Consider the following 25,007-nt stretch of genomic DNA (forward strand, 5'->3'; position numbering starts at 1 on the left):
AAAATAAAATAAAATATATATATATATAAAAATCATGGAAAGAATGTTTCACTTCAGACACAAGTTACAAGTTGCGCAAGTTACTGCAGGCTCTCGTTTCATGTAAACTTGCTAGATCGCCCACACATTGCTCTAAGATAGGCATTTCAGAGCAGACAGTGATCTGACGTGCACCCTGTTCCCAGAAACAACCTCTTAACGGTGAAACTGTGACGTATGGCAATCTTTTCATTCCAAGTGGATCATTGTCAGATTAGTCTCATTACTCTCCCAGATAACTGTGGTCTGTGTTTTTGCAATGCCAAGAGTGACATCTTTACAGATGTGAACATCAGCATGGAAACGCAAAAAACTGCACCCCATTATCATGTTGGAAAATATATGGGAGCATGAATGGTATGATTACTCTTTTTTTCTTTTTCTTTTTCTAGCTTGATGATGGTTGCAGATGATTACTTTTGATGATACATTTTTCAGGCTGGAGATTAAATGAGGATTGTTTGTTTCTTTTTTTCTTTTCAAATGAGCTACTCCTCTGAATTAATAACTGCATAGAAGAAATATTATCTCTGGGCAAAGTAGGTGACATAAAACAGTTACTTGGGGAAAAAAGGTGCATGTTTCACTAACCTGGGATATTTAGGGACAAAGAATCTGTGCGTTTTGAATTAAGCATCAGTTGCTTGGCAGTCAGCACCCTCCAGATATATCTACATTTTTAATAAGCCTTCCATTAGCTTCTCCAAGAAGTTGTTTGTTGATTCTGAAAAGCTGCAGCAAAAGGGATAGGCAGTTATTGGTGTCACCGGTGTGTTTTCCCCCAAATCTCTCGATTGCTGTACGCGAGTATGGTATTTATTAGTCACAGTGAACATTACCCAGCGCACCACGCTTTAGTCCTGACGCAGCTGTCGGCATATCAAAGGCGTAAATCACAATGCCTGACACGGGCGCAAGTGGCAGAGAGAGAGAGAGGGGGGTGGGGGGTCGGTGTGGAGCAGAAACGTCTGAGTCACTGCTGTGACTCACACTCTCTGAGTTACATTACCGCAGGTGCCTGATACGGGTAGCGTGGCGGTGGGTAGAGGCACAGAGGGTTAGCGCAACTGGTGCTGATCAGTCCCTGCATGTAGCTTAGGGGAGCTAAGGGGAGCTAAGCTTCAGTCCCCTCCCCACCCCCACCCCTCCACAAATAATAGATAGTTCAAGGTCCCTTAAAATGATCACCCTCAGTCCAACCCCCCTCCCCCCCCATAGGCTGTAATACAGTGGCCCGTTCAATTGACAAGTGCAAAATATCGCCATGGGCTTGCAAATCAGATACTTCAGCTTGTCTTCTCTGAAAATCCAAATTATGTTGAGTGCAAAATATAGAACCGCAATCCAAACATTCCTCGTAAGAGTAGCGCATTTTCGCTGTTCTTGCTGGAAACCCCTGCCCGTTTCTTGCCGTCTGTTCTCTCCGTTTTGTTCAGACCGAGGCCCAACAAACAGGAGTCTGCTGCGTTCAGCCCTCCTACATCATGCACGGGGCCTCCGCAAACGACCCCCTCAGGCCCCCCCCCCGCCCCCCCGGGCAGGAAGCTGTCACCGCGGCGCAGGAAGGAAGCGCGTGTGCAGCGACCCTGCGGCGGCCCTCACCGTGCGGGCCTGTCCTGGGTCAGCGCCAGTCCTGACATCATCCGGCACTGGAACCCAGATGTCCTGCTCCTAAATTTAATCCCTGGCTGAAAAAGTTAAAAAATAAATAAATAAAATGCTGCATTCCGAACAGGTCTGCAGAAACAAATAAATTAGAAATTAGGAAGAAGCCCTGCTTCAGAACTCTGACTTGTACAGGGAAAAAAAGCCGAATGTTTGGTATTTCGAGGTAAGGATTGAATGCGACTGTGTACGTGTTAGCTTGGGTGGGTGGAGGGGGTTTATGTGTATTTGCGTATGTCTGCGTGTGTGCAAGTGTGTATGTCTGTGTATGTTTCTGTTTCTGTGTCTGTGTCTGTGTCTCTGTGTGTCTGAGTCTGTGGTGTGTGTGTGTGTCTGTGCATGTGTACTTGTCTTATGGGCCAGGATTATATGTAGCCTACACATGGGACCCCACAACCTGTTTAATTCTAAAAGCATATTTTCTAACAGCTCATCACTCCACTCCAGCCTAAGCTGTTGCTGAATGCCTTGCACTGAGGTGAAACTGAGCAGGATCTCATTTTCACCTCCTCTCTCACTGACCCCTAGGCTGAATAATCTCTTGTATGTGTTGTTTTTTGTTGATGTTTGAAAAAGCTGCCCCTAAATTTAAAGACTCAGATTTACCATTTAATGCTACACTTATTTGTAAAATTCTGACTTGTACTATCAATCACTTCCATTTTTCTAAAGACAAAAAAATCTGGAAAATATCCTCAAAAAGTATTTGTGTACTAGTCATTGCCTTTCAATGAGTCTGTGAGCAAGTACGCAATACCCCTAATTCTGCACATTAATGGCAGATACTATTACACACAGCACCCTTTATGTCTTTGCTGATTTTTTTTTCTTATTATTATTTATATATGATCTCTATGCATATCATTTATTTTCCTTTTGAATGGCAAAAGATTAGTTACATTCATCATATCATGAATAAATAAAACAAACTCTCAGTATGTCACTCATTAATAAATAATGTGACATTACATGATGTAATTGAAATTATATATATTTCACATATATAATATTTCATTGCTATTATTTGTTAAACTTACTAATTATATTGTGCCTTTACATGTGAACAGCAGCACTATGTGTGCAAGCAAATCCATCTTACGTAAGCCGTGTTTTCTGTGTAGTTTTTATATTACATCCCCTGTAGTGCACTCTTTTTAGGAGTTGCAACACAGCAGGTCGTGCTAAAGCGTTCCTGCAACCACCGAGGGCACCGATAAATGTTGTAATAACATCCTTTCCGCAGAGCTCTGCTCCAAATAAACTCTGTTGTGCCATATTTTAGTTCAGCTGACCAGTGAAATGAACCTCTGGCTCGGGGATATTAATGGTCAGAAAACACGCAACCTGCCGCCTTCATTCAAAGGCGGCTAGGGATGTGCTGCTTCCGACTTTTAATGATGGTTTTCCACGGAAGAACAGAACACCTATGACCGGTACACGGAGAAAAGCACTAGGAAGGGGTAGTTAAAAGCGGTGGCGCGTTGCACACAGGCTACATTGTTTTCGCGTCTCGTTGTAGCAGACTGGGAAGTGGAGGAATTCCCAGAGAAGGTATCAGCAGACATTACCGCTCACCCTCACCGACACCGAACGCGGGCGATTAAACCCTTGTCCCAGCTTATCCTCCCAATCAATTTGCTCAAAACAGGAGGTGAGAAGCCGGTGAATTTGGGGTCGCCGTTTCCCTGCGTAAACAATAGCCCTAAAACGCTAAGAGAAAGAGCTGTGCACATGACTAATTACGCAGAGGGCATAGGTTGCCCTCGTCCAGGGCAATCCAGATTTTAAAGGTGAAAATGTCCCTTTGGGGCAAGAACCCCCTTCACATTTGGTGTAAAAAGTCCCTGGGAGCTCCTTGCCCCAAAATAAATGTATAAATATTTAGATTAGGGCCATGGGATTTTAGGGTTAGGCTTAAACTTTGGCGGTTAGGGTTAATGGCTAGGATTATGGAAGTGGTTTACACTTTTTGGCTAATGATTAGGGATATGGTTTTCAGTTAGCGTAAGATGTCTTTGTGTGTTAAAACCAACTCATGCTGTGTTTTGTCCTTGATTTATTATGAATAATGCAAAATCTATTTGTTTTTACGTGTTTTGTGTGTGTGCAGGCTACATGTGTGGTCAAGGCCAATAGGATGCAGCATACTACCAAAAGAAAGAGAACTGGACAGTAAGTAGGCTTCATTCCCATTACGCAGAAACAGTCAACAGCACTGACAGCGAGAAGGGCAGATCGACACACTCCCTTGCTGCGAGCGAGCTGTGTTTTTCACTGGGGACCTGTGAGAAGTTCAGCTGCGAGAGTTTGGCAGGTTCGTCTGCTGGAGGAACGGACGCTGCATTTCATCACCAGCAGCGATCGCAGGGAGGATATCCTCAATCGAGGGCCCGGAGAGTGCAATGAACAGCCTCAGTGAGAGACATGTCAGGGGTGTCACACAGCTGGGCTCGCTAACAACCTGAGAGACATACATTGTGTCACGGAATGGAGCGCTACAAGAGCAATTTATCTGACTAATAACTAGTCTTTGTGTACGTAATATTATGTATTTTTTAATTTTTTAATTTTTTAATTTTACAAAACATGGGTTTTGCCACAATGCAGTTTGTAGGCTATGTGGGCTGTGCCATAACTTATTAAATTACCACAGAAATCGATGGAGACTTCCTTAAATCTTAATTGAACCGCTATCCCAATTACAGTTGGCAAACAGCTAACGTGTCAAAACTAGCCCACCAAAACTTCGGGACCTCAACTACTGCACACACTGCTCTCTAGTGGTAACATTGGAGGACATGGAGTTTCAGTATGTTTTTTTATTTTTTATTTTTTTTAACTCTCATTGTGCACGCGTGTACAAGTCCAATCCGTTTCAGGATGTTGTTTCTTAAATATTTCATTAGCTCAGTCATATCTTGATCTGACATTTGTATAAGCACTAGCTGCAAGTGCATCCTAAAGATTGTACTGTGCTCAGTACAGGAGTGAACCAGCATAATTTTATAGATCTGTCTGAAAACAAAAAACAGCACACAGAACGGACCTCCAGGAGTTGTGCATCTCATGTGTATGTTATAATCTGCGGCAACATAACTAATTGTCTACAGTGTCAACTATTCACTGGAATCATTAAGTGTGACATTTACAGCCTTTAATCAGCTATTCCTTTAATATTCCTCGTTAGTTTATTGTCACATCCCAGTGTTGCAATATAGGACAGACGACTGGACTATTGTTTTTTGCTATGCGAATGCATTTTGTTTTTGAATTTTGAATTTCCCAAATTGTTAACCATCCAGTACATGTGGGGTTTCTTGCCGTTTTATCCGCTAGACGGCGCTACGTTTAGAGTAACAGCCTGCGAATAATAGCAGTCTATGGTAAGCTCCAGTGCGTTGTTTTCCTACCGCTTCCGAACCTCGCATCTGTGCTTCCTGGGGTTAAGAGAGCGTGCGGTCGGCCATATTGTCTCTGATACAGCAGAAATCTCCAGTGTCGACAAGATACCGGTGAAAAGAACGGAACTCACCGCCTTCCCGAGGAAGGGGTCCGCACGGGGAAGTTTACGAGAAGGTAGCGACCTACAAATATTGGCACTGGAAACGAGGAAGCTGTTTATAGTAGGTAGGTAGTTAGCCGAGTTAACTTAACGTAGAGATATTTCGCAAGCTAACATTTCCTGTTGATTAGAAGCTAAACTTAGCTGGCTTGCTAGCGAGGTAACAGGCGGCATCCGGCGCGTATTGGGCGAGGTAATTGTGATGACGAGCTAGCACTGTGGCTCCACAGTTAGCTAACTGGTTTTCTGGAATGTGTTGCCAGCTTAGTTCGTTCTATTGTACTGCATTGTGTTAAGATATAGTTATTAGTTGGCGAAGTAATGTGTAAATGGACCACTCGCATCGACTATAATCTGTCGAGTTAACTAGAATATAACTTAAAACGTAAATTTGATATTAGCTAAGCTAGTCGCTTGTTTGCTAGCTATTGTAGCTAGCCAGCGAGTTTACTGGACTTGCCGGGGCCCTGGCGATCACTCATTTGCCTGTAAGGCCTTGTCGTAACTAGACTAGCTGACATTACCGTGGTCAGACCGCAGTATTCTTGCAAAGAAGTTAGCTATTGCATACATGCCATTAGTTTATCCGTTTTGTTGCATGGCGAGGTTTGGTTAACCTGGTTTATGTTGCCTAGTTGAGGTAACGTAGTGAAGATTATGGTAGACGATCTCAGATTTGTTGCAGTATTCTGATGCATCGTGTAAATTGGCATGTCACTTGCTATACTGGTAGCTAGAGTAATACAATTATATTATTCGTAGTATTGTTGAACTGATATATAGGTATAATCACGCTAGCATGGTATTGTAGCCGATAGCTCAGTTTATCCATTTTTCACTGGATAGACTGCAAGCACCACGGTAATAACTTGCATATTCAAGCGTGCATAGAAAGATGCTTTGCGAGAAGGGTAGCAAGCAACTGAAAACCATATTTTAACGATCACGCTTTGCGCAATGCCGGCATTTATTGCTGCCAAGGCAGTTTTGGAAAGGTTATCGACGTGTTAACGTTAGTTGGCTAGTCTAATAATATATCTCCATTTCAGACTTGCGCATCTGCAATAACATATTGCTAGCACATCCGTATGATTGAACTGATTGGGGTGCACGCTTGTTGAAGCTAGATATGGGGCAGGTTGATTCTTAGCATAACCTAGCTAATAATTGCTTTGACTGCAATGTTTGTTTTCCGGGGGATTCGGTTTTAAAGACGGCCGAGGTTCAGTCATTTTTGTAACTCGACTGCAACCAACTGACGTATTCCCCCCTTTCAAGTTGATTACGTGACTCCTTGAGTAATCAGATTTTAATTGTTTTAATTTTTCTGTCTATCTTATAAAATCAACACGGTTAATAATTGGGGTCTTGTTTTGATTTTATTTTTACTAGTGACTACCGCACTACAGTTGCGTAAGACTGTTGTACTTTGCATTCCTCGCATTGTATTCCTCATTTTTTGAGTTAATGTGTGTTGAGAATCAAACCGTTGACCAGCTGTCCTTTGAACAGTCCAACCAGAAGTCATGGTGATTGTGCTCTCGTTAATCCATTGCTTGGACCCTTTACCCTCTACATTTAATGCAGAAGAGATACCTAACTGTAATTGATTGCCTTGCATGTTCTTTTCTGAGCTCGATTGCTTTGTGTTGGTAGGTTTTGTGGTGCTCACAACGTTCTCAGCGTTAGTATAGTGGGTTTTTCTACATCAGCTAATATATCCGAACATTTTACCCAGTGGCATTGATTAGGAACACGTCACCTCCTTATGCGCAACTGTTTGGAACATGGTCTTGGTATCTGTAATCCATCAAACCGTAAGTCAGGGCTCTACATAACATTTTTTTACATGTGCTCCTAATTTGAAGAATTTAGGAGAAGACTTGTGCATCTAAATTAGTGCTCCTAAATAATTTTTCCAGTTAGCGCACAACAGTTTTCAGGACTAAATGCTCCTAACATGGGAACACTAGATTCCTGTATGTGCTTCCAGTTATTTCTAGGTTGATATATAAACCTTTGTATTTATGGCTTTGTCAGGCGATATGCGTTTGAAAGGTAAAATTTGAATTTTTTGGCTCAAAGTGAATTGGAAGCTGCCTGAAAGAGTTCATATCTGTTCGTTTGACTTTTTTTTGGTATGAGCACTTACTGCTGGTCTCCCAGTCTCAGAAGTTGGAAGTTTGGCTATGCAGTTCCTTCACAAAGGATGCAGTTGCATACACACAATTTGCGTACATACATCTTATTTCTCCTCATTTAACCCCCTGTGTGCACAGTGCTTGCTGTAGTATTACATGGTAGTGTCTATAAACAATTAGAACAGAACATTATACTACCATTGTACTTTCAAGAACGCCAGTGAATGGTTAGTCTGTATCGTATTCAGATTAGGCTAATTAAGGGTTACCATGGTTTCCCTTCTCTCAATTCGCTGTAATGTTTGGAGGCACTGGGTTCCCAATATTGTGTTATCATCCTGAACTGTTAATTTTTCCACAATTCTGTTAGTAGATGATCCCTTTTTTCTTCTGTCTTTTAATATTTTAGAGCCACTGTGCCACCCGTGGCCCCCCCTGCTCCTGGCCGGCCCCCCCCCCCTTCCCCTCCCCTCTCATCGGCGTGTTACCGGGGGAACGACTGCGAGCCGAGCTCCCCAGCGACTCCCATCCTTTTGCCACAGGACACGCCCCCCGCCTACTCTGCCAAGCTGTCGGACATGTCGGGGCCTGTGCCGAGTCGGGCCCGGGTTTACACCGAGGTGAACACACACCGGCCCCGGGAGTACTGGGACTACGAGTCCCACGTGGTGGAATGGGGGTAAGCCGAGAGCCGAAATTCACCCGCTCGTTGCGTTTGCGCACCGTCGAAACGACACCCTTCTTACACGTTTAGGCTTTGCCGTCATTCAGAAAGAAGATAAATGGCTCAAGCAGCTGTCTGTAACGCCGATGGCTCCGCACAATGGGTGGAACCCAAAGCGCCATGCCGTGATTGGCTAAAAGCGGCAGATCATCAATCGGACTATCTATCAAGCGCTGTATGCCTGCTGTACATGCAGTTATAAACCTAACCACACCAAAATGTAATAGAATAACTGCAGCGAACACCCAACATTGTGAAAGGAACTGTAAATCCTTGTGACATTTTAAGCGTAGAATGTGGCGCAATGAAAGCACCACTTGATATGGCGATGCCACTTTGTTCAACCATTGTTTTGTTGTTTTTTTTGTCAGAAACCAAGACGACTTTCAGCTGGTACGGAAGTTGGGGCGGGGAAAATACAGCGAAGTCTTTGAAGCGATCAACATCACAAACAACGAGAAGGTGGTGGTGAAAATACTCAAGGTATGGGCCCTGCATTTTGCTAAACGGCTTTGCCATATGAATGTTACTGCGTGAATCTTGAGTTGTTTTTTCATTTTGGCTGTAGTTATTTTTTACCCAAACATCTGTGTTGCCACTTAAGCGACAGTAGAAGCAATTTCAGTTGAGCTGGGTAGCCAGAGGTCCACACTTTGCAGATCACTGCTCCCCTTTCCATGTTCCCTCACTGACACCATGTCATTTAGATGTCACAAAGATGGGTGGCTTGCCTTGAACTCACAGTTCTCCCTGTGTATCTTTTTAGCACTTATTTGGGCAACTTTCAGTTTCTCTGCAATCAACAAACATGCACTGCATCCTTTGTGACGTTATTAAATGATATTTATATTGTTTTAGTTTGAGAAGTCAGGTAGCACTTTTTGCTAGCCGTTGTCAACTATAGTCACGTCCCCAATAAAAAATAGTTAGTTACAATCCTATATTTCAATTTGCTTCTTGTGTAATTTCTGTTGGAAAATAAATACCACCATACCGTCAATAATATTGAAAAATATCATATGATGTTTTGGCTGTATCGCTCATAGTCCACACTGTAGACTACTTTTTATAACCAGAAACTTTAAAACATCTCTATACTGAGTCTTTATACTGTGTGACATTGGTAGTCTGTGGTTACCCTTAATGTTTTAATGTGTCAAAATTCTGTCTGTTACAGCCAGTGAAAAAGAAGAAAATTAAGCGTGAAATTAAGATTCTGGAGAATCTTAGAGGCGGCCCTAATATCATCTCCCTCTTAGACATTGTCAAAGACCCTGTGGTGAGCATGGAGGCTGATGCATTGAAAATAATGAAAAGCTTTGCAAAATATATGCTGCTTCCAACTGATCAATTTTATATTATTTCCCCCTTTTCCAGTCTCGAACACCTGCTTTGGTTTTTGAACATGTTAACAACACAGATTTCAAGGTAAGATCATTCTTGAAGCACTAAAAATATTAAGCATGCATTTTATCCCAAGTGTGGAAAACCTCAACAGAGTGGTTGAGGCATCTGGAAATATGTTAATTCCTGGAACACAGGTTGTATCTTCACATTTTAAGAACATGTGGTTTTGGGGTGTGCTCGATTTGACAGAATTCATCCCTTTTTGGGTTTGGACTTTTATTTGTGTATTTTATTTTTGTTCAACCAGTGGGTATGACAAATAACTTTTCCAAACTGGTCTGAATGGTAAATAGTCACTATTATTGACGTGTTTATTAAAGGTTTTTTAAAAATCTTTCTGTTCTTGATCAACAGCAATTGTACCAGACCTTAACTGACTATGACATAAGATTCTACATGTACGAGATTCTTAAGGTGAGGTTAATTCCCCTTGTGGTATAATAATCATCCTTTCCTTAACTACAGGAAGAAAAAGAAACGCACATTATTGTTTAGTTGAGTGTTCGTTTTCGGTACATATAGATTTTTCTCAAATCTGTAACCTGGCTTACTTTGTAAACTCCTTGTACAAAATGGTTGCCGTGGATCTGTGTTGTGCATACCAGTCTAGAGCCCTCCAGTTCTTGGCATGCAGGTTGCTGTTTGGTGTGTTCGGAGGAATATCAAAGCAGGTGCAATGTCTTCGGTACCAGAGTGTGTCCCATCCTCTGGTCCTATCCTCAATCGCTGGTACAGAATACACAAGAACTAACAGAACATCAACCCTCAGAGCCTGGCAGCCTACGGGGTGTACAAATATTATTTTGAAAACTAATGTCAGTTATACATTTGTCACCAAAGGTTTGAGTGAAAATGGTCTGAAAGAATCCCATTAAATGAACAGATGAGATGCTGTGTTTATTTTCGATTAGTCGGGGGAAGAGCATTTAGCAGTTCCGCATTTCATCTTTGGAATTCAATGCCAAGCCACCTCACAGATGCGGTTCAATTTGCTATTTATAGTCAGGTCTCTTCTTGTGTCAGGTCTCTTCCCTTCTTTTGGCTCATTCTTGATTTAAGTGCTTATGAAGTACGCTAGGATGCGTGCATGAGTGCTACGTAAGAACGTCTGGTGTTGTCTGTTACTGTATTACTTGATTATTTTGGGCCGTCTACTCTCTGGACTCGTTGTTGAGGTGCACCCTGGACCTTGTAGTTCTATTGGTTTAATGAGTGCCATTTGGGCTGTTCCACCTCCAGGCTCTGGATTACTGCCACAGCATGGGTATCATGCACAGGGACGTGAAGCCGCACAATGTGATGATCGATCACGAGCACAGAAAGGTAAAGGGTCCTTCTACCCCCCAGCTCTGGGGCTGCTGCCATTTTGTAAGATCCAGTGCCTGTTAAAGTATTAATTACATGAGTGATCTTGCCACTGGCTTTCGAAGATGGTTATTGAGAAAGAATGGCAAGTATATATTTTGTATTTTTTCCTTTCTTTTGCTGGAACTAGGGTGGCCCACAAGGATGATCACACTCAAAAGCGAAAGAATCATGTTCCAAATCCATTTACAATGCAAATTTTAAAATCCATGCAAGTTTGTGCTTTTGCTTTTTAAGTTCAATTGTCCCTGTGGGCCACCGTATGCAATACTGTTTAAATATTGAACATTTTTGACATTGTGTTTAATCATTATAAAATCGGTTATCTTTCAAGATGTTTTATTTCATTCTCGATCCAGTTTCATTCTAAATCCTATAAAATGTTTTTTTTGTTATTTTAAAAAACTAAACAAAGCTATATTGTTACACTAATGAAATGCGTATTGCTTACTACAGGCCAGGATTCAGTAAGCATTTTTCCTAAATAGTATTGGAAAAATGCATGCAATTGTTATCCTTTGCACATACAATTTGGCAAGTTAATTCTGTAAATCGACAAACTCTCCAAACTGTTGATTAAGAAAATGATTGAGTGTGGTGAATATTCTTTGTTCTTTGCACAAAGGCTTAAACAGGCTTTGTATTGAGTTTGACGAAGAGGTTGGTGTCCAGCATATGTGAGATTTTTATTGTAGCCACGGAGGGACATTAAAAGAACCCGTCAAGCAATGTTCCTAGTCTTTCATCAAAGTATTTTAACCCTGGGGAAAGAGCAGTCGCTGGTAGCCGCTGTGTTCCCGGTGGCTGCTGTGCTCCCGGTGGCTGTGTAATGCATTGCCTCTGTTGTGTTTGTAGCTGCGGCTCATTGACTGGGGTCTGGCAGAGTTCTACCACCCAGGCCAGGAGTACAATGTCAGGGTGGCCTCTCGTTACTTCAAAGGGCCTGAGCTGCTGGTCGACTATCAGGTACGTCTTCGTGACCTTGGTTCCTTGCTGTTAGAATGGCAGGGATATCTCCAGGGCTTTTGCGGATAGACTACCATGTCTCTCGGACCATTGTTCAGGGGATGTCAGTCATGCGTCTAGAATCTAAGCTCACAGAGCCAGGTATTCATGTATGTGTAGGTCTTGTAGGTATATTATCAGAAATGTCCATGCCCTTGCATATTCATTGTCAAGTCTTCAGTGCCTTGTTAGTTTGGTTATAACGTGGTATGTTCCTAGGGTCTATGATGGTAAATTCAAACGTATACACCTTTTGGCTCTTTTTTTCAAGGGAAACAAACCCCACATTATGATCTGTCAAATGACCCGAATGTTTAATTTCTTTGCAGATGTATGACTACAGCCTTGACATGTGGAGTCTGGGCTGCATGCTGGCCAGCATGATCTTCAGGAAGGAGCCATTCTTTCACGGTCATGACAACTATGACCAGGTAGGCTGCCTCCACTACCAGCCACTTTGCCTTCCATAACAGTGTGGAGAGATTTTTTTTTTTGTTCATTATCCATGGCTGATACCATGCCAACAGTGATTCCTCATAGACGCAAAGGCAAAAATAAGGCAATACGAAACCAAAACCTCGAACATTCTTGAGGTGTTTTAAAATGCTTCATTTTGTTGACACATTGTGGCCACATTTGTCCAGTTTTAATTTTTGTGCCCTTGGAAACTGAATAAACAGAATATTCTACTTTGGGATCGGATTGAAGTTTACATTTTCAAGGATATTTTGGCCATTTTTGTGTTGCCTTAATGAGTTTGTCATAATTGATGAAGGCTGATACAGTGTAGGTACAGGTTTTATGTGGCTTTGAATTCCACGGAGTGGAACTTCAACAGACAAATGAATGAATTTGGCGTCGTGGGCAACCTGGGGACCCAGGAGAAACTGGTGGAGCTCAGTGAGCGTAACGGCTCTCCCTTTCCCTTCCCCAGCTTGTGAGAATAGCCAAAGTCCTGGGAACTGAAGATCTCTACGATTACATCGACAAGTACAACATCGAGCTGGAGCCTCGCTTCAACGATATCCTGGGAAGGTGAGCGCTCAGCATTCAAACACATTTTAATATGATTTCTTGGGAATTATTTAATTAGAAATAAAACATTGATTTATTTTTAGTTAGAATGACAATATAATTCAGTTTCAGCCAAATTCTTTTCTCCTGTTTCAGAAATCAGGATGAGATGGTATCACACATGTATGAATGCAATTTTTGCCCCCCAAAAATCATTTTGAGCTTGTGCATTGGATTGCAAGCAGCCAATCGGTAACTGGTTCCAGAGGCATTAGCGTTGTCCCGCTTTGCTTCCTGTACAGTTACAAAATGGAGTCATTTCCCTAATTCTTAAGGGAGTATCGATGCAGGAGAGTCCTGAAAGGGAATTCAACCCAGCCAAGTGCCGGCTAGCTGCTCCCTCCACTGACCGTCCTCCTCCCACAGGCATTCCCGCAAACGATGGGAGAGGTTCGTTCACAGCGAGAACCAGCACCTGATCAGCCCCGAAGCCCTGGACTTCCTGGACAAACTGCTGCGCTACGACCACCAGGCCCGGCTCACCGCCAGGGAGGCCATGGAGCACCCCTACTTCTGTGAGTGCAGCCAACGGCGGCCATGGAAAGCCTGTTTGGGCCCAATGGCCTTTCTAACATTCACCCCGACCACAGAGCCTGGTCACTGAGTTATGTTGTCTAATCCCTGTGAGTGTATCATTTATATGTACTAGGATGTTAGATTTTTATTTTCCAATCCAGTGGTATGTTTTTTGCCCCCCCCCCGTTCCTCCCCCTCCATTGTCTCCTTCTTAGTCTTGGTAGTCATTTGTAAATGAGTAAGTAAATACTATTTGTAAATACTAAACGGCTATGATCCTTAAGAGCTGAAGGAGGAACCCCTGGAACATGTTGCACAGAGAATAGAATAATGCTTTAAACCAGATGTTTGACGTATAACCACATCTGTCCCTGTGGTCGTAGATCCCATTGTGAAAGACCAGACTCGACTGGGGGGATCCGCCAGCTTGCCGAGCGGGAACACCCCCGTGAGCACAGCCAACATGATAACAGGTACGAACGCACCTACCGCCCGTTGCTACTGGACACAGGGACTTCCTTCGCTCTGTCATTCCGACCTAATGATGTCACAGGCTCACATGCAGTTACAAATGAAGCACTCGCTTACTGTTCCTGGGTTTAGAGCGTTTAGGAATACAGTTGGATGCACTCGACACACGATTGCCATTAATCTGGTTTGTTGACCCCCTTTACCAGTAAATGGAAAGTGAATTGCATACACGGTCATTTTTGTGGCGTGCATATCGCTGGCCAGCCCCTGCTCCCCAGCAGGTCCCCGCCCTGTCTTTACCCGGGTTTTTTTTGCGGGAGAGTGACGTCGCCCTTCTCTCTGCAGGAATCGCCGCCCTGCCGGCCGCCACCACCCTGGGCCCCCTGGCGGGCTCGCCCGTCATCGCCGCCGCCAGCGCCCTGGGAGCGGCCGTGCCCGCCGCGGCCGGAGCCCAGCAGTGATTGGCCCCGGCCGCCCTCCTGTCCTCCCCCGCCCCGGTGCCCCCCCACCGTGCCCCCCGGCCTGTCTCGTCGCAGCCCAAACGCGGGCATCTGCTCTAACTCCCCGCCCCCCCACACCGCAGCCACACCCCTTTTTAATTCGGGCCTATCGTTCCCGGGGGTCCAGGAATGCCAACCTCCGTGCAGTTCAGCTTGTGGATTCTTTTTAGTTCAGTCGACCTGGAAAAATAAGATAACTGAATGTTTCGTACGTCATATATACCGGTATTCCGTGCATTCGACAGCTGACGATGACGATGATACACATGCTGCACCAGCGTGAGCATGTGTGTGCTTGTGTTTACACTGCAAAATGGATAAAAATTTGTAGATAATGAGATCCTCAACTGGTTAGGTTATGCGAAGAAAAAACACAGTAGATGACAAAAATAGTTAGCTTAAAAAAAAGAAAAGAAAAAAAAACCGAAAGGAATATAATAGCATTCGGACCAAAACGAGCACGCGCTCTAAACCCGTAAACGCAACAGTAAAAAAAGATCAACCAGGGCCACCTTCAGCGGTTACACATTCTTTTTTTTGTTGGACCTCTCCAGAAGCGTTGCCATGGCGCCTGTGATGGGTTGTGTTTGGTAATTTGGTGGTCCTTCAGCTGAAGCTGCATCGGTTCACCACAGCAGTGACCACAGACACTTTCAAGGCCGTCCGGCGCACTTCGAGCAAGTTCCGATAAACCTGATCCATCTTGCGTTATCGACTGGGGGGAAAACGGAGGGATCCTGAACACAATCTGATCATCTGGAATGCCATATATATCTGAACTGGGATGGGATGTGGTTTATTGGCAGTATCCCATCATTCAATGTGCTCAAAGCTTACTTAAAGCCAAGCCATCTGTTCTGCTGTCATTTTTAACTTGCTGCTTTACAGTTTCTTGAATTCACTCAAGTAGCATAACCAAAGTTAATACTGAATTACTTGGGAAGAAGAGACTGACCAAAACTGACCTTTTTTTGTTTGTTTGTTCGTTCGTTCGTTTGTTATTGAAAGATGGATACTGCCTTTAAAATGACTTAACTTGCCATTGTTCGAGACGGACATTTGTAGTTCATTTTTTTCTTTTTAAGTAGCCAGGAGTGTATAAGAGAGAGCACAAGTGTTACACTTTTACTGTGCTTGAAATGGTTTTCTATTGTCTGTTATTTAGATTTAAAGGAGAATGGGGTTTTCTTTTATATCCCTGAAAATTTTGATTTTTTTGGACACAGATCCTCTAACCTTTCTGGTCTTTTTGTTGTGATTAATTTCAGGGTAATGGTTTTTGTTTTGTTTGTTTGTTTGTTTGTGTCTGCCTTTAGTGAGTTTTTGTTTGGACTTGCATTTTGAAGGACATACTGAACTTGAAGGGTTAAATGTTTTCAGCATTTCTGTGCCATTGATTGGGAATCTTGTAAACACATGGTCTTGTATGCTTAGACCTTGCTGTAAATAGGCACACTGCAACTTTTTTCATTTCTTTTTGAAAACTTGGAACATGTGATACTTAGACACCACCATTACAATGAAGTTGTTTGGGCCCTTAACATCACTGTATATATTTTTATGTCCCCCTTATGTGGAAGACCAGTATTTGAGAACATTTGTGTAAATAAACACGTGTTTTATTTATCAAGGGTACTATTAAGCAAATGTGACTTATTAAACAACCAATCATGTTAATTATTTGGAAGTGGACAAAAAAAATCGGCTAACGATAAGCAACCAAGTCCAAGCACGTGCAGATTGGTGGATACAGTAAATCTTGTATTTCCCAGTTTAATATGTGGTGGTAGTCCTTTGTTATTTTTGTTTATATGGCATGATTCTTTGGTCCAACAATTTTGGGCTGAAGTTTCCTGCGATTACTTATGATTACTTGGCAAGACGAGGCTTAGTCTCAAAAGTGGGGAATGACTTACAAATTTGTTGGAGATTAAACAAGGTTACTTGGTATAATCTGGCAAATGAAGGCATGGGTCAGATATCAGGGCTGCTTAAGACTGCAGCTGGCCATTGTTTCCCAGTGCCAGTGGCAACACTTGATTGATGGCTGCAATTAATTAGATTATAAAGTAACAGAATTTTAGTGACAGAAAGTAACAGAATTTTATTATAACTATATATAGTTATTTATAACTATATGACTGATAGTATCAGAATTTCTTTGTTTGCCAAATGTACAGGGTACACGGGGGAATTTAACTTGGTATTTCTCTGCGTAACATGCAACAATTATAAGTGTAAAAGCAATTACACCTAAGTGTGATACCTAGAATATGTACAAACATGTACACGTATGCAACATACATGACCCACATACAGCATGTGACCATCCAAATAGTGCAAAACAATGTAGTGCAATTTTAACATGCTGCAATTTCACACACATGGCAAATTTGTTCTTATTAGGCTTTGTAGTTTTATTTTTGGTAGAGTGACTTCTTTAAAGACCTCTGCCACTACCTCAATGGGGTACGATGACACTTGAGTAGTTACACTGTGTGGCCTGACGTCTGCCAATATTTGAACTTCTGGTTGAATTTTAGTTTAATCTCAGCTCTCAAGCTTAGGTCCTCTGTCTGGGTGTTCTTCTGATCTAAATTTACCAATAGTAATTGTTTATGTACTGAAAATGTATGGTTTGACAGTTTTACACCAAGAATGTCCTTAATGGAGCAGGCCATGAACTACAAGAAGCCATTTAGTGAGGGTGATCCTTTGAATTTATTACTCTTGGTGGACTAAGAATGGACTTCTTTTTTTTTTTCTTTCTTTTTTTTGCTTACAACTGAAGTACTCTTGATTTTTTTTTTTTTTTATGCCTCCACAACGGCACAGCCAGCACTTGGAATCAAGGATGAACTGATTAGATTTTGGTGGGCAAAGGTCACGGTCACTGTGACCCCACAAAGCACGTTTTTTGCCATAACTCAAGAATTCATATGCTAATTATGACAAAGTTTCACACAAATGTCTAATAGGATAAAATGAAGTGATGGCATTTTATATCCAAATGGTCAATCTAGTCAGGAAAAGGAACCAGGGATGGAGTGAATTATCACATGCATGAAGCCTTGATGAAGTGATGACATTTTATATCCAGACTGGCTACTGGTTGGCAGAGGCATACAACCGTGAGGTGGTATTTCTAGTTGTTATTGTCATCTGAAATGACAGGGAAATGCTTGTTTGAACTTTAACTTCCAACTTTCACAATTTTCTGAATTTTGTGCACAGCTGTTGCTACATCAGAGTGAAGCATTTAATGGTAAGGTGCTGAAGAACCAATAACGTTTCTGTTTTCTCCAAATCCACTATCCCCTCTGCCAGATGGAGGGGGAGGGATGTTCTCCTGCTAAGCTTCGTTACTCAAGGATTTTCATTTAGTTGGAGAGTGTGCGAGACATTTGTGTTCTAGACTATAAACGCTGTCGCAAAAGTTTAAATTACGGAAAATAACCGTAATTGCCATGCTCAGTATTCCCTACTGTTTAAAAAGAATATAAATTTTTACTTTGTGTCGCTTGACATTCTGTAGGGTTTAAAGAATGCAACGCAAACTACGTTCAGAATGTTGAAATGCAGTGGCACCTGACACTAAGCTGAGCTGAACACCTGGTTGTGGTTTTGGTCGTAATGTTTTTTTCCCCACTTCCCTTTCGGGGCCCAAAGGTTCGCAGTTACCCTGCTGTATTTTTAGATTTTCTTCTCCTTCCTGGAAAGTGGCAGGCAAATGAGGGCTGAGGGTTTGCACCTGTTGAAGCTCTGGTGATCTGGTGATTGGGGATTGTAGTCTGGCTGTATATCAAGCAAAATGACTTGTAGTCTGGGTGAATAGCTTACCAAGCAGCGACTGACCACCAGTCACAGTAAGTTTTGTGCAGTGCGGTCCAGCAAATTAAGTATACAGACAACAGAAATGACACTGGGAAATCTCACTTCTAAAAGCCTTTAGAACACATTTTGAACATTTGTTTTAGTGCACTTTTTTTCATTTGTCCTTTATTTTGCGTTACATTTCATAACACAAAAACAGTTACACGACAAAGCTAACAACCAGACAAAATACACTGAACCAAAATACTTAATATATATTATTGGAAAAAAAAAAACCACATTGTTCTTTATCCTTGCAAAAAAACTTGTCTGTATTCTCTTGGGTGTTCTTTTTTATTTGGAACTTACAGTTTAAGTGCTCTTCAATGGGATGCATTCTAAAAGTCTTGACAGCAGGGAAAGGAAGGTTGTTTGACTGGGGCAAGCAACAGTCCTGAGATCTGTTATCCAGGGTGAGTAGAAAACAATTTTTGGAAACCAAGTGGTTCATATTGTTAGTTGAATTTTGAGTTGGCTGACAACACTTGCAGTAGTTTTGTTCTGAGGCAGTAGGTTACTGGATCTTTAAGTTGATGTATATACCCTCTGGTACCCAGTCGAGCCGTTTTTCCTGCAGCTCAGAGTAACACACCATAAACTTCTACTCTGAAACCTGAAATGAAACAAAAACTACGTCTGAGATGATTGCTTATAACACACATAGCAGATGCAACACATGCCAACAAATAATCTTGTTCTTCCACTTTAAACATTCACAGCTCTACCACAGTGAAAAGCAGATGTACCACAGTAATCATCTCATCAAACTGCTGCAGCTGAACAGGTTTGGGCTTTTTAAGTACTTGAATGGGAGACCTGGGTAAACTAAGTTGCTGCGGATAGTGGTATTGGTGAGCCAGCATGGGGCACTGTTCTTGCTGGACCAAGTCCAGTGCTCCAGCACAACTGTGTGGTAGAAGATGCAAATCTTGAACACTTTCAACCAAGGCCCTGACCGTGTCATTCAAAAGCCAATAGCACTTTTAGAATGTGTATGGGGTTCCTACAAAAAACTGGCTTCCTGCCAGTGGCCACTTAATCACAGCCCAGATCTGATTGGCTGCACAATCCTTTGCTCTCTCTACCTGCTTTAATTCTCCAGGTTGCCTTTGCAACTCAGAATTTCTCTGGTTCTCTGGGCAGAGTATTGATCTCATAATCTTGGATCAATCCTGAGTGTTCAGGCGGAATGTGACCAGGAGCCAGTGAGCTGGGAGAGTGACACATAATTAACCACAACATCACATCATCCATGGAGGAGGGAGGGGTTGAGCCAGTAGGGTTCTCCCAGTTACACTTGTACATTAGCCTCGATCTGGTCGATCGGAAGGGTGCAGCTCTGTTAGTGGACCCGTTTTGGATGATGTGCACACTGCACTCTGACAGTGAAAGCATTGCAGCAATAGGATGAGTTTAAGGTGTCAATCCTTAGTTTTTTCATATTAAAAATAGCATATTTCACACCTTTTCTGGGGTCTATGAATCTCCCCAATAAAAATGTTAATTTGCTAGAACTCATTTTGTGCAATCTGAGGATTATTTCATAGTTAATTTCAAGCAAAGTTTTGTTTGTTACCTAGAATCAGAATGAACATATTTTCATGCTGAGATAAAGATAAGTTATTGTCAGTTTTAAGTTCCAACAAGCAGGAGACACATTTTTTCCCTTTACCTTTTCATGGAGAGATCCCTATCTATCTCCTCAAGGGATTTTCCTTTCGTTTCTGGCAACATGAAGTAGATAAAGACAACAGCTGCCACTCCATTAATTCCATACAGCATGAAGGTCCAAGGCAGGCCGAGTGCATCTGTTAACAGATAAAACAGTTAATCCATATGCGTTTTATTTCATCACAAACTTCCAAAAGTAAAACGGAGAACCTCTCTGTGCATACTAACCAATAAGATTTAAGAAGGTGAAAGTGACAAGCACATTAGCTGCCCAGTTGAAGCAGTTGGTAAATGCAAATGCTCTTCCTCTCAGACCAGCGGGGAATATTTCACTCAGGACAAGCCAGGTCACTATGAAGGATAAAGAAAGAGAGAGAAACATGAGTGAAACTCATGACTGGTGACTGCAGAAAATGTGTGAAAACACTATATATTTATGGGAAGCGATGAAAATTATTCCTGGCAGTTACTAAAAAAAATCTCCTTGCACAACAAAATGATCTGGATTACTCTTATAAATACAGTAATTCAATTTACGAAAGCTTCATATATACAAAATGTATCATTAACTATATAAATAACTACACAACAGCCAGTTTGTTAAACTTGCATCTGACTGAAAATAAATGAAACAGAAAAACATTCTTACTTGGTCCGAATCCAACTGAATATGCACTAACGTATGCCATCATACTGATCAGCATTATCCAGTTTACAAGGTCACGGCCTGCAGCCTTAGGAGACGAAGGTGCCCGGTTAGCCAAGATGCCAGAGGACCCAGAAACTGCACTTTCATTGGAATGGCCAGGGCTCTGACCGGCAGAAACATTCAGAGGTATTAGTTTTTCTCCCATTTCATTTTGCGCCAGGGGTGTGCCATTTGAAATGGAAGCGTTGGCGCTACAGGGTCTCCTGGAATGGAGCAGGGAGTGCTTGCCGAGCAGACCAATGACAAACAGAGATGTCGTCATGACAACGCAACCAAAGATCAGCAGTCTCCGCCTGCCCACCCTGTCGGCGGAAATCATGGAGATCAAGGTCGCGATGACCTTCACGACCCCCAAGCCCACTGAGGCCAGAACTGCGGACGTGTCCCCTTCGAAGCCCGCGGACTGGAAGATGGTGGAGGCGTAGAAGAGCACGTTCGGCTGGCCCGTGAACTGCTGGAAAAGCACCAGGCCGAGGCCGATGACCGTCCTGGTTCTCATGTTGTCCTTGCTTTGGAAAAGGGCCCAGATGCTATACCGTTGGTCATCTCTCTGGCACTTGACCACATCATCCTCCTCCGCCACACCGGTCAGCTGAATCAACCCAGTTTGACCTTGCACCTCACATGCTTTTTTCACATTGGTGACAGAACTGGACGGGAGAAACAAAATTGAAATTAACTGAACCAAAGCCGGAGCGATAGCCAATCCAAACATGTATTTCCATCCTTCTCCGACCTTGGATAAGAGGTAGTTCATAGCATATGCCGTCAAGATGCCCATGGTGATCCCAGCTTCGTACAGAGTCACCAGTAACCCCCTCCGCTTGGGGCTGACCATCTCGGACACAAAAATACAGCAGGACATGGAGGATATAGACATGGCGAAGCCCACGGTGATTCGGCCCACCACCAGCACAAAGACAGACCCACTGACGGTGAGCAGCAAACTCCCGCCCAGGACCAGCAGGTTACTGAACAGGATGGAGTTCCTCCGGCCATGACGGTCTATCAGAAATCCACCAATCACAGAGGCCAAGAGGGCTCCAATCAGGAGAGCGCTCACGACAGCTTCCTGTTGGAAACAGCTCAGGTGAAACTGGGATTGCAGCTGAAGGAGAGCCCCGGAGATGATAGCAAGCTCATATCCAAACACCAAGCCGCCCAGCGTAGACACCACAGAGGAAAGAGCCAGCACAGAGTTACCTAGGTATTCACAGAAAAAAAATAAAATGTAAATATTTTCCACTCTAGAACACTGACTGTTAGAAAATTATGATTTCCTAATGAGTGGGTAAAATCAACCTTCAATTTTCTTTGATAAGCAGTTTTCTAATTAAAAAAGGCACCAGTGGCAATTAGCTACATTGCTAAAGTTTCAAAACAATGATATAATGTATCCACGATTACTTTTGCTTTTGCTCACTCTGTACAAATAATAAATAAATGAGTCATTTAATTTTACTTGTATATTCACTTTTCCATTCTAACTTTTACTAATTCCATGCTCTCTGGCACCATATCTCAATCAATTTGATTTAATATTTTCTTGCAACTTTTTAGTTATTAGTACCTAAAATTAAAGCTTCCATGTTTTTTAAATATATTTTTATATATCAACATTTATATAGATTTAAGCATCAAAGTCTAAAAACAAGTTAACCTCTGGGTATTTGTGAGCAAAGTAGTCATGCTTACATTACTGTCTCTCCTTTACACTATTTATGCTACTATTTTTCAGTTATAAAAAAAAGGAATTACTGCATAGTTTGCTAAGCAGATTAGTTTTAAATAATATTAAATGGATATAAAGCAATACATTATTTTTTGTAAATCGTCATATCCAAGTACAATTATGACAAATGAGATAATGTCAAGAGAGAATCTTTGAACCTTTAGGAATTGGCAATCCATAAATAGGTGGACATTCATTTGTTCTAATGCAAGTGATGTACCAGATATTGCCACTGTTCTCTCAAAAAATGTTGCAGCATAAAACTGTAAAATGAATCATAATCCATCTAAAAAGAAAGAGTGAAACAGCTTCTCAGATCTGAGCAAGTCATTACTTATAACACACACTGTGTTAGAGATCCCATCACAGAAGAACAAGAAAAAACAAATGTACACACCCAGAAAGGCAGTTAATTATTCACCAGGACTTACCCATCTTTCTTTTTGTTTGTTTTTTCGTGAAGAATATTTTAAATGCATATTTTATTTGAAGCTGGGAGGTGGCCACGGCCCAATGTTATCCATCATATTGAAGACAGGCTAATAAAAAGAAGAGAACGTATTTTAACATACTAAGAACAAGTATCGTTATAATCCTCAAATGCAGACTGCTTTTTGAAGTGCACTGCTGTAATATCAAAGCAAATGCACTGTATAAGTGAGCTGAGGTGAACGGTCCAGCGGCCCGCAGAAAAGGTTTGAGAGAAACGCAAATGAGACCTTGGAGCTCTGTAACCATGACAACCCTCTTGTTGATGCTCATTTAATTACACAACTCCACTTGAGACGACCACGACAGCCCTCTCTCCATCCAAACAAGTGTCTACATTGCCCACTTTCTCCTGTTCTGAAGCAAATCATTTCCGAATATTAAAAATATATTACAAGGCGGATTACTGTTCTGGCCAGTCTCACCTCATTCCTTTAGCGTTGGCTAAATGTGACACTAATAAACGTAATCGCCATCATTCCATTATACCAATTGCTATTAGTAAATCACAAGGGCTGCTTAGCAATAATGTGCGCTGCAGCTAGCCTATCGCAATAATTCGTTTTCACACGTCAAGTCTAAGCATTTTCCTTATAACACCAAAAGGGTAAGACGGGTTTTATAGCATTTATGTAAAACTTAATAGGTACCACACACCATACCACAATATTTTCCTGTACAGTTGTTTGGACACACAAGCCACATGGAACATAACAATAGCGTACAAACCGTTAAATTAATTAATTAAATTAATAATACAAATTTATGATAGGTCAAATATAGCTACATAAAATATAGCCTGTGCACATAAGCATCGCTTTGCTAATACTTAGTATATCTTGAAAAACTAAATAAAATCAACCCAAGCGTTTTATTAGCAGAATCTATCTACGTTGAATTTACTGGGGAATAGGCTACAAGGGGGTGAATGCACTTAAATGCAGTTTTAGACTCACCCATAGACAATAGTTGACTATTAAGATTAAGGATTTTTTCTCCTTTTGTTAGCTACAAACGCGTATTCCCATTCCCACTGCGGTTAGCAAAATGATCAGCACCAAGCCCGTTACCAAATTAAACCCTATCCTAGTTATCGTCATGTTCATTAAAATCAGACAAAATACAATTGCGCAGTTTCCATGGTGAGCCCAAAGTAACCTAGCAAAAATCTCACAAAAAAGCTATTAAAAAAAAAAAAAAAAAGAAAGAAAACGATGCGCACTTGCTGACTGTCGCTATGCTCCGAAACTTCTTCAGGAAGTTCATACTACGTGGCAAAAAGACTCCTGTTAACTTCTCAAATTGCAAGAAGTTACTTCCAAAGGTGGACACAAGAGGCCGACACTTTCCGAACTTCAGCTTTCCTTGTCCTTTCATCAGTCAATAAAATGATAATAAGAAATATTTTAAAAATAGTCAATCTTCTAGAATGCCATTGTTTTCAATTTAGACAATGGACTGTCATATTTAAATGGTTCAGTTTCATATATATTTTTGGGGACAAAATAAATTCAAATAGTTTACTATAAGCGCTAAGGATGTGACATGATAGTTTTTGTCTAGATTCTTCGGCTTCTTCTCTTTGTTTTTTGTTTTTGTTTTTTGGCCTAGCACAAAATACATAGGCTATTATTTTTGAACCACTGCCCAACGCAGTTTGTGCTGTGTGTTCAGAACCCTAATTGAATTTGTCCTGATGGTAGTTTATGTCTGGGTTTGAAGGAAAACAGATGAGGGTCCCACGTGCTGGTGCTTGTTTTGAGGTATCAGTTTATTTCACCAAGATGGAACGGGTTATGGAACTTTATATGCCCACAAAACATGGGCAAGGAAAAAGTATTAATAAGTGTAGCACTGACTCAAAATGTCACGGGAGTGTAGAATTTTTATAGCGAAATCCTCATGTAATCCTGTGTATAGCCATTCGGACGCCCTAGTTCGCCGATAGGTCCTGTCAGGGTTCTTTACGACGGTTCTCGAATACAGCCACTGCGGTAGCAGTTACACTCCTGTACAGCAGATGGCGTATATTTTAGCCATAGCGACACTTCGAATACGCTCTTA

At 41.9% G+C, this 25,007-nt stretch overlaps 2 protein-coding genes, 1 long non-coding RNA gene and 1 other non-coding gene across 6 annotated transcripts; 3 read left to right on the top strand and 1 right to left on the bottom strand.

Annotated features, from left to right (window-relative positions):
- Positions 1 to 5,121: 5,121 nt before the first annotated feature.
- Positions 5,122 to 16,104, top strand: LOC135237464 (casein kinase II subunit alpha). Of its 2 annotated transcripts, none has more exons than XM_064304621.1 (13): positions 5,122 to 5,280; positions 7,817 to 8,086; positions 8,503 to 8,614; positions 9,309 to 9,410; positions 9,509 to 9,559; positions 9,893 to 9,952; positions 10,778 to 10,861; positions 11,759 to 11,869; positions 12,238 to 12,339; positions 12,843 to 12,943; positions 13,349 to 13,497; positions 13,882 to 13,971; positions 14,315 to 16,104. In XM_064304621.1, exons 2-13 carry the CDS (start codon positions 7,986 to 7,988, stop codon positions 14,428 to 14,430), a joined length of 1,179 nt encoding a protein of 392 aa, XP_064160691.1. In that variant the 5' UTR covers positions 5,122 to 5,280; positions 7,817 to 7,985; the 3' UTR covers positions 14,431 to 16,104. The 2 variants fall into 2 exon arrangements, with proteins under 2 accessions (XP_064160691.1, XP_064160690.1); XM_064304620.1 differs by having other exon boundaries at positions 5,123 to 5,331.
- LOC135238665 (small nucleolar RNA SNORA57) lies at positions 10,152 to 10,275 on the top strand. Its single transcript, XR_010325176.1, has one exon. It is a non-coding gene; the product is annotated as a small nucleolar RNA SNORA57 (small nucleolar RNA).
- Positions 16,105 to 16,606: 502 nt separating the features above from the next.
- LOC135237601 (uncharacterized) lies at positions 16,607 to 19,860 on the top strand. The gene is made up of 2 exons (XR_010324873.1): positions 16,607 to 18,796; positions 18,856 to 19,860. It is a non-coding gene; the product is annotated as an uncharacterized LOC135237601 (long non-coding RNA).
- On the bottom strand, positions 18,790 to 24,267 carry slc2a10 (solute carrier family 2 member 10). Of its 2 annotated transcripts, none has more exons than XM_064304894.1 (6): positions 23,900 to 24,267; positions 22,886 to 22,993; positions 20,663 to 21,925; positions 20,242 to 20,364; positions 20,015 to 20,150; positions 18,790 to 18,940 (listed from the first exon to the last, which is right to left on the bottom strand). In XM_064304894.1, the coding sequence occupies exons 2-6, from the start codon at positions 22,887 to 22,889 to the stop codon at positions 18,868 to 18,870; spliced, it is 1,599 nt and encodes a 532-aa protein (XP_064160964.1). In that variant the 5' UTR covers positions 22,890 to 22,993; positions 23,900 to 24,267; the 3' UTR covers positions 18,790 to 18,867. The 2 variants fall into 2 exon arrangements, with proteins under 2 accessions (XP_064160964.1, XP_064160963.1); XM_064304893.1 differs by having other exon boundaries at positions 18,790 to 18,955; positions 23,900 to 24,265.
- Positions 24,268 to 25,007: the final 740 nt, after the last annotated feature.

The sequence above is a fragment of the Anguilla rostrata genome, chromosome 13 (genome assembly GCF_018555375.3).
Source record: "Anguilla rostrata isolate EN2019 chromosome 13, ASM1855537v3, whole genome shotgun sequence".
NCBI lineage: Eukaryota > Metazoa > Chordata > Actinopteri > Anguilliformes > Anguillidae > Anguilla > Anguilla rostrata.

Coding starts and splice junctions, on each gene's coding strand:
- slc2a10 (XM_064304893.1), bottom strand. Junction 20,365..20,662: donor TTCAGTTGGATTCGGACCAA/GTAAGAATGTTT, acceptor TATCCTTCATAG/TGACCTGGCTTGTCCTGAGT. Junction 18,956..20,014: donor AGGGATCTCTCCATGAAAAG/GTAAAGGGAAAA, acceptor GTTTCATTTCAG/GTTTCAGAGTAGAAGTTTAT.
- LOC135237464 (XM_064304621.1), top strand. CDS start 7,986: ATGTCGGGGCCTGTGCCGAGTCGGGCCCGGGTTTACACCGAGGTGAAC. Junction 12,340..12,842: donor GTCATGACAACTATGACCAG/GTAGGCTGCCTC, acceptor TCCCTTCCCCAG/CTTGTGAGAATAGCCAAAGT. Junction 13,498..13,881: donor CATGGAGCACCCCTACTTCT/GTGAGTGCAGCC, acceptor CTGTGGTCGTAG/ATCCCATTGTGAAAGACCAG.